At 46.3% G+C, this 8,753-nt stretch overlaps 1 protein-coding gene across 1 annotated transcript in view; it reads right to left on the bottom strand.

Annotated features, from left to right (window-relative positions):
- Positions 1 to 2,054: 2,054 nt before the first annotated feature.
- The window catches only part of LOC140723002 (uncharacterized), an 86,594-nt gene continuing 79,895 nt past the window's right edge, over positions 2,055 to 8,753 (bottom strand). The window contains exons 16-18 of the mRNA XM_073037632.1: positions 7,316 to 8,258; positions 4,715 to 4,895; positions 2,055 to 2,234 (exon numbers count right to left, since the gene is read on the bottom strand). Of these exons, the coding sequence (XP_072893733.1) occupies positions 2,228 to 2,234; positions 4,715 to 4,895; positions 7,316 to 8,258 (1,131 nt within the window). The 3' untranslated portion in view covers positions 2,055 to 2,227. The remainder of the gene's footprint in view (positions 2,235 to 4,714; positions 4,896 to 7,315; positions 8,259 to 8,753) is intronic.

Below are 8,753 nucleotides of genomic sequence, written 5' to 3'. Positions count from 1 at the left end.
ACAATTTAAGGTTGTGCATAGGGCCCATATGTCCAAGGATAAATTAGCTCATTTTTATTCTCATATAAACCCTATTTGTGATAGATGTCAATCAGAAATCGCGTCTTTAACTCATATGTTTTGGTCATGTCCGATTTTGGAAAAATATTGGAAAGATATTTTTGATATTATTTCGGCGGTACTGAACATTGATTTACAACCCCATCCTATTACCGCAATTTTTGATTTACCGATGATGGGCTCACTTCACTTATCTCCTTCCGCCTGTCGAATGATTGCTTTTCTCACTTTGATGGCTAGAAGATCTATTTTGTTGATTTGGAAGGAAATTAATCCTCCCACGGTATTTCATTGGCTTTCTCAAACTATGTTATGTCTAAATTTAGAAAAAATTAGAAGTGCTGTATTTGATACTTCTATTAAATTTGAAAAGATATGGAGACCATTTATTCAATATTTTCATATGATGTAATGGCCCTGTGCCAGGCTTATTGGTTTTTTCAGCCTTAATCGTATGTATGTTGAGAGGATCGGAGTTGACGACATTGATGTTTATGTATGCTTGTGAGATATTATGAACAGCCCTTTTTTTTTCTTTTTTTTAAATTTTTTTTAGTTTTTTCTTCCTTTTTTGTTTTTTTTTTCTTAGATATTAGATTAGTAGATTAGTTAACTTTCATATATAGATTTATATTTTTTTTCTCTTTTTTTATATTATATATTATGGAATATCTAGACTTAACTTGTTCATATATACACTATATGGTTTATGTTTGGGAAAGCTTACTTATACTGTATTCATTGTTTATGTATTCCTTCATGTGTAATGGGAGTTTATATGTTTGTAATCCCTTATTAATATTTTAATTGTATTTTGTTCATAATATTTTTAATACTAATAAAAAGATTAAAAGAGAGAAGGTCAATGTGCCAAAAGCTTTCTTTACAATCCTATCTACCTGTGACACTGCTTTAAATGAATTATGGACCTGTATTCCCAGATCCCTTTGTTCTACCACACCCCTCAGTGCCCTACCGTTCACAGTGTAAGACCCTTCTGGTTGGTCCTACTGAAGGGCAAAACCTCACACTTGTCTGCATCGAATTTCGTCTGCCATTTTTCACCCATTTTTCCAGCTGATGCGGATCCCTCTGCAAGCCATGATAGCCTTCCTCACTGTCCACTACACCCCCAATCTTGGTGCCATCTGCAAATTTGCTGATCCAGCTGTGGTGAACTACATATACCTGTCTGGACACGCCCACCCTGCTGACTGCTCCTGTGGCCCCTCCCACTGACCGTGGCTCCTCCCTCGGACCCCAGTATAAAGGCGATTGGAGACACCGCCCCGGCCTCAGTCTCCAGGATGCAGTGTGGTGGTCAATTGCTGCTTGTTCTTTCTTCCAGCCAATAAAAGCCTATATCTTGCCTCACGTCTCCAAGAGTTATTGATGGTGCATCACCAGCTTACCACATTATCATTCAGATCATTGATACAGGTGACAAACAACAAAGGACCCAGCACTGATCCCTACGGCACACCACTAGTCACAGGCCTCCAACCAGACAGGCAACGTTCTACTAGCTTCTCCCACAAAGCCAATGTCTAATGTACTCAACATCTGCCACACTGTGCAGAAGGGATTCTCAATCCCACTCAGACTTGGCCAGAACATATTGCCCTTTCATTCCAATTTTAGAGACCATAAGACAAAGGAGCAGAATTAGGCTGATCCTCCTCTGCCCCACTCCCAGGCCTTCTCCCCATAACCTTTGATGCCGTGTCCAATCAGGAACCTATCAAGCTCAACCTTAAATACCCCCAACGACCTGGCATCCACAGCTGCCTGTGGTAATAAATTCCACAAGTTCACCACCCTCTGGCTAAAGAGATTTCTCCGCGTCCCTGTTTTAAATGGATACTCCTCTGGTGAAAAGTCACCAATCGTGTCAAGAAGCTCTCAGACCTCAAACCTCTTCACACAGCCACCTACAATGTGAACCCCCCCCCCCCCCCACCGCGTGAGAGTCGGTGAAAGGAAGCCACCTCACGTTGAATGTACACATTTTAATATCATTCTGTGTAGCTGTATAAGAGAAGAAAGTTTCTGGAATCCTAGGTGGTGTGACGTTCAACAACTCCATCCCACTGTGAAAGATCTATAACGAGTTTGTGCTTCACGTTGTCCTGGAATATTCCCATTGCCTTCCTGGCAGCGGGACCTTTTAGCTGCTTAGGAAAGAAGAGAATCCGTCAATGTAATGAATTACATGGAACAGAATCGTCCCCCTAGAAAGGCCTAGGTAGAATGGATGTGGTCAGGATGTTTCCTGTTGTGGGAGAATCAATGACCAGAGCACACAGACTCAGAACAGAAGGATGTCTCTTTAGAACAGAGAGGGGGAGGAATTTCTTTAGCCAGATGGCGGTGAATCTCTGCAATTCATTGTCACAGACGGCTGTGGAGGCCAGTCACTGAGCATATTTAAAGTGTAGGTTGATAGGTTCCTGACTAATAAGGGTGTTAAATATAACAGGGAGAAGCCAGGAGAATGGGGCTAAGAGGAATTATATATCAGCCACATTTGGATGGTGGAGCAGACTTGATGGGCCAAATGTCTTATTGCTGCTCCCATGTCTTATAGTCTCATTCTGTGTGATGATTAAGTCATTCCATGTCACTAAATTCTAATCTTTTGCTGACAGCTGTGTGGTAGGTAGACAGATTCAGGCATTGAGGGGATTGACTGAATTAATTGGCACAGAGAAGCAATCAGAAGTTGCTAGTAAGCTGTGAACTACAGTCTTGGAGAAGTTGCTACCAGAAAATGCAGTAGAAACAGGGACCGGAACATTCAGAATGGAGAAGTTCAAAAGGATGTAGGGAGAGTGCGATTAATTGGAGACTCTTTTCGAGGTTTTGGGAGAGATAAATGAGCTCAGTCATGCCCCTAGAGTGGAGGGAGCTTCACTCTGTCTCATCCCATGAGTGTGTGATAGGGCAGTGTAAAGGGAGCTTCACTCTGTCTCATCCCATGAGTGTGTGATAGGGCAGTGTAAAGGGAGCTTCACTCTGTCTCATCCCATGAGTGTGTGATAGGGCAGTGTAAAGGGAGCTTCACCTTGTACCTGACCTTGGAAGTGAATGATAGGACAGTATAGAGGAAGCTTTACTCTGCATCTGATGGGACAGTGTACAGGGAGCTTCACCCTGTCTCTTACACTGCAAGTGCATGATTGGGCAGTGCAGAGGGAACTTCACTCAGTGTCTGACCCTTTTTTTTTACAAAATTCCTTTATTACAAATATGGGTGCTATACAATATATACAAAACTGTGACTAACACAATTACTTTACTACATATAGACAATACACATTAAACCAAAATGTTCCCATCTCTATCAACGATGGCATTTACACCCCGCGTTCCTCTAAGGTCGCCGTGGACTGCACGTGTTCCTTTTCAATATCTACCTGAGCACGAACATACCCTCTAAACATTGCCAGGCAGTATGCCCGGGCAGATACTCCCACCACCCATTTCCAAGAACCACGGATGGCTGATTTCACCAGACCCAGGAGCAAGTTAACAAGGACATCCTCACCCCTCCATGCCCCCATCCTTACTGGATGACCATATATAAATAGGGTGGGGCTAAAGTGCAACCAAAAGGCGAGAAGCAGCCCACACAAATACGTAAAAAGGGGCTGCAGCCTCGCCCACTCCAGGTACATGTGGTACACGGTCTCCTCCAGCCAACAGAAATTACATGCGGGTGGGAGATCCGTCTACAAACTGAAGAACTTATTGCAGGGCAACGCTCTATGCAGCACCCTCCAGCCGGGATCCCCCAGGTGCATGGGAAGAACCCCCTCATAAAGGGACTTCCAGTGCGGACCCTCCTCACCTCCAGGTGGAAAGACTGACCGCCATGGCGTGTCAGGACGGTGAACAAGGGCAAAGAAGTGGAGGGTGTGGAGTAGCAGCCCATACAGATACCTCCTACCGGCATCCCTGAATGGGATTGTGTGTGACGGCTCAAGCTGTGTGGACTCAGCTTTCGGATAAGATTGCGGGGCCTGGGCCTGACAAGCAGCTCAGCCTGAGTCGGTCCACACACCTGAGCCGTACCGACATCTGTTGAGGTAGGGCAAGGGTCAGCCAGGACTCCGCCCTCTGCCAGAGGAGGAGATTCCTGGCCTGAGGCAACCATGTTCCAGACCCTCAGTAGGTCCTGATAGAAGCCAGGCAGACTCCGCAAAGCAGCATGGCTGACGCCCGCCAGTGGTAGCCACATATCTTCATGAAGACAGCAGCCCCTCCGGAGGAAGAATGTTGCCAACACATGCCACCTGGGAGGGTGCTCAGCGTACAGGAATCCCTGCAAAGTCCTGAGGCAGAGAGCCACCAGTCGCGTATGTACACACACCAGAGACTGTCTGCCCTCTCCCACTGGGAGACTCAAGACCGCTGCGGAGAGTGTAGAGAGAACTTCATTCAGTGCCCCTTAGTGCTTGACCCTGGGAGTGTGTGATGGGATAGTACAGACAGGGCTTCACCCTATGTCTAACACTGAGAGTGTGGGATGGGACAGTGCAGAGGGAGCTTCACTGTGCTGAAGTCCTGGTATTGTTTCTGCAAACAGGAACTGATAATCATACTTTACTATCTCACCTGAAGAAACAAAAGCAACAAAAGAGCATCTACTTACTTTTCCAGCATGTTTCCCTTGAGAAGATGGGAGGTGTGATTTGCCACCATCTGCAGTAGTTGAGCCAGCTGCTTCTTCTTTGCAGTGGTCTCTTTTGATAGATCCTGAGAGGTCAGAACAAACGCTGCCCTCTGTTCTTTATGGAGCTTTGTGTTAAGTGAGTCTGTTACAAAACCATGTTCTGCAAAATAATGAAAAGAAGATGAGTTGGGAGTAGGCAGCCAAAATCTCACAGATCAGAAGATATCGGTCAATAGATCTTACTCTGGCTGGAGGTCTGTGACCAGAGGTGTTCTGCAGGGATCCATACTGGGACCTCTGCTGTTTAAGATCTGGGTGAAAATGTGGATGGGTGCATTAGTAAATTTGCAGTTGACACAAGGATTGTTGACTTTCCAGTTGGTGTAGATTGGTAAAGATTCAGCATGATATATCTGTACACTCAGTAACCACTTTATTAAGTACCCCTGCATCTAATAAAGTGGCCACTAAGTGATGGTCATGGTCTTCTGCTGCTGTAGCCCATCCACTTCAAAGTTCAACATGTTGTGTGCTTGGAGACGCTCTTCTGCACACCACTGTTGTAACACATAGTGATTTGAGTTACTGTCACCTTAATGTCAGCTTGAACCAGCCCAGCCATTCTTGTCTGACCACTCTCATTGACAAGGTGTTTTTGCCCACAGATTGGCTGCACACTGGATTTTTTTGTTGTTGTTTTTAGCATCACTCTCTATAAACTAGAGGCTGTTGTGAAACCCCGCAGATTGTGAGATACTCAAATTACCCCATCTGGCACCAACAATCATTCCACAGTCGAAGTTACTTAGATCACATTTCCATTCTGATATTTGGTCTAAACAACAAATGAACCTCTTGACCGTGTCTGCAGGTTTTTAAGCATCAAGTTGTTGCCACATGACTAGCTGATTAGGTATTTGTATTATTGAACAGATGAACAAGCGTACTTAATAAAGTGGACACTGAGTGTCAATCATATGGCATGCTTGCCTTTATTAATTGAAGGTACTAAGTTCAAAGCGTCAGGAAGTAGGTTGCAGCTTTACAATATTCCTCCACATCTCAGTTTTAAAGGGGTGTCCTGTTATTCTGAGGCTGTGCCCTCTTCTTTCCATTCTCCATATTTACACCTATTTCTGGGATGTTACTTATATCCTCAACAATGATGAGTCTTGCAAAATAGTTGCTTAAATCAACTTCATTTTTGATTATTTATTCTACACAACAACCCTCTGTAAACTCTGCTATATTCTGTGGAAACTCTTTCTATCTCATGCCATATTTCTGGCATAATTTATTTCTACTAGTTAAATCAGGGATTTCTCCATACCAGCTGCAAGTTTACAGTATGCCAAGTACCTAATGTTGGTGCATGATACAGTGATAGGAGAGGTTTTGAAGGATATGGGCCAAATCTGGGCAAATGGGACTAGCTTACATGAGGCCTGCTTTCTTGCTGTATGCCTCTACAACTCCATGTGCTTTTCACCTCATTCTGTCACCATTTGATAGGCCAAATAGCCTAATTACCCTCCTATATCTTGTATGGAGACCACACCAGGTGAAACAGGTAGTGCTGATCGTACAGCCATAATCATGGTGAGTTGTTGCAGGCATCTATTAGAAGGTACAGAGGAGAGGTAGAGCAGATGATAAGAGGTACAGATTGAATGGACAGCCAGAGACATTTTCCCGGGGCGGAAAGGCAAACACAAGGTGTCAAAATTTTAAGGTGACTGGAGGGAAGTATAGGGAGATGTCAGAGGTAAGGTTTTTACAGAGAGAGTGGTGAGTGCACTTCCAGGATGGTGGTAGAGACAATACATTAGCGACATTTCCAAAACCCTTAGATGGGTACATGGATGTTAGAAAAATAGAGGGCTATGTAGGAGGGAAGGGTTAGATCGATCTTAGAGAGGTTGAAAAGTTGGCACAACATTGAGATCTGAATGGCCCGTACTGTGCTGTAATCTCCAGATGAGGTAGAGATGGGTTTGGAAGGTGTACAGGTCTGTACACTCGCAGTCCTGTGCCATTTCCAATGGAAGAAACAATGACATTCCCTCTCTCTTTAGACTTCCTGCGGAAATTAGCACCATTGGTTTTCATCTCAGACTTCCAGCACCTGCAGCTTTTTAATTTTCACTATCTCTAGGTCAAGTTCTTGATAGATACTAAATTTCTTTCATTTTTCTCCACTAAAGGCTGATCATAAATGCTATCCTTTGAAGATCACATGGTCATGGAGGGTGGAAACAGGCCTTTTGGCCCATTGTGTTTATACTGAATATCAATCACACATTTACAGTGATTCCATTTTATTCTTATCCTATATTTCCTTCAATTTCCATTCCCAGATTTTAACCTTTACTCACAAACTGGGGCAAGGTTAACCTACTGACCCATATGTTTTTGGAATGTGTGAGGGAACCAGAGGACCCAGGGAGTGTGCAAACTCCCATGCAGTCAGACAGCACAAGAGGGCAGGATTAAACCAGGGTGAGCTGGGGCTACAATGTAACAGTTCTACCCATTGTGCTGCCGAGGTGCCGGGGTTTAAAGTTGAGGTGGAGGCTGTACCTGGGCAGAGGTGCCTCTTCGCTGCCAAATGGTGCGACACTCGCTTCCTGTGGCGTGTCCTGGCAGACGGCTCCTCCAGTCCACCCCGAGGCCCAGCTGCGGGTTCCTCTCCCAACCTGACGCTCAGCCTCAGAATGTGATCCCTGGACTCCTTTGGCCGGGCTCGCCGGCAGGTGTGGGGCACCGGCCGCCCCCTCTCCCTCGCCTCGGTGCCTCGGGCTAGCCGCTCTTCTACTGGATGGACGTGCCCGTGGCTGGGTCTCCGGCAGCCGTGAGACCCCTGGCCCCATCCTCCGCCTGCGTCCCAGCCCTGACGGGGATTCTGCTGCCGTCTGTCGAAGGGTCTCCCAGGGTGGGAATCCCGCTCGCTTTGGAGATGGGCTGCGGGCTGGCCCTGGTCAGTCCGGTTGGAAGGAGGTGGTGTGGTGGCGGATTCTGCTGAGCTCTGGCAGCGACGGCCCTCTCGGCGTAAGTCCTGACCCGCTCGCTGCTCTTGCTCGGGATCACGCACTGCCCTGGCCAGCAAGAGTTCCTGCCGCGCAGGGACCTTCCCCTCTTGGTCGTGTGGCTGGTGTCCCTTCAGGCTTCCAGGTTCCCGGTGTGGATGTCGCGCTTGAAGACCGTGTCCTTCACCTTGGGAGCAGGGCCAGTTGTCCTCAGCACTGTGCCCCTGCAGCTGGCACCGTGGCACCGCCTGGCAATCTACCTGTCGGTCACCGCAGGCCCGGTGGTCCAGGCACTGACTGCAGGTGGCTGCCAGCCCCGAGGTGGGTCGGGATCCTTGGCCATCTGCCTGTGGGCCTGGGGAGTGCGGCCATTCCTCACACGGGGTCTCGGACTGCTGGCGTCTGTCCTCCAGCTGTTCCAGGAGCTGCACACCCTCCTTGACTTTCGCCAGTGACTTCTGTCGTTGCACCAGCTTTAGCTGTTCAGAAGTAACATCCTTAATGAAGCAAATGACAAAGAGGTGTTACCCTATGCTTTCTACAATAAATATCCCTGAGCACACAGACGGTTGAAAATAACAACAGGAATACAGGAGTTGTGTTGTTATCTTAATGTTGTATAAGGCTGAGTCTGGATTATTGTGTGTGGTTCTGGTCACCTACCTACAGGAAAGAAATCAATAAAATCAAAAGAGTGCGGAGAAAATTTACAAGGATGTTGCTGGGATTTGAGGACCTGAGTTATAGGAAAAGGTTGAATAGATTATTCTCTGGAGCACAGGAGAATAAGGAGAGATTTGATAGAGGTACTGTATACAAAATTATGAGGGGTATAGATAGGGTAAATGCAAACAGGATTTTTCCACTGGGGTTGGGTGAGACTAGAACTAGAGGTCATGGGTTAAGGGTGAAAGGTGAAATATGTAAGGGGAATCTGAGTGGAATCTCTCACTCAGAGGGTGGTGAGAGTGTGGAACGAGCTGCCATTGGAA

This window comes from Hemitrygon akajei, chromosome 3, assembly GCF_048418815.1.
Source record: "Hemitrygon akajei chromosome 3, sHemAka1.3, whole genome shotgun sequence".
NCBI classification, from domain to species: Eukaryota; Metazoa; Chordata; class Chondrichthyes; order Myliobatiformes; family Dasyatidae; genus Hemitrygon; species Hemitrygon akajei.
The sequence above is the reverse complement of the archived record's forward strand: the minus strand, read 5'-3'. Positions and strand labels throughout refer to the sequence as shown.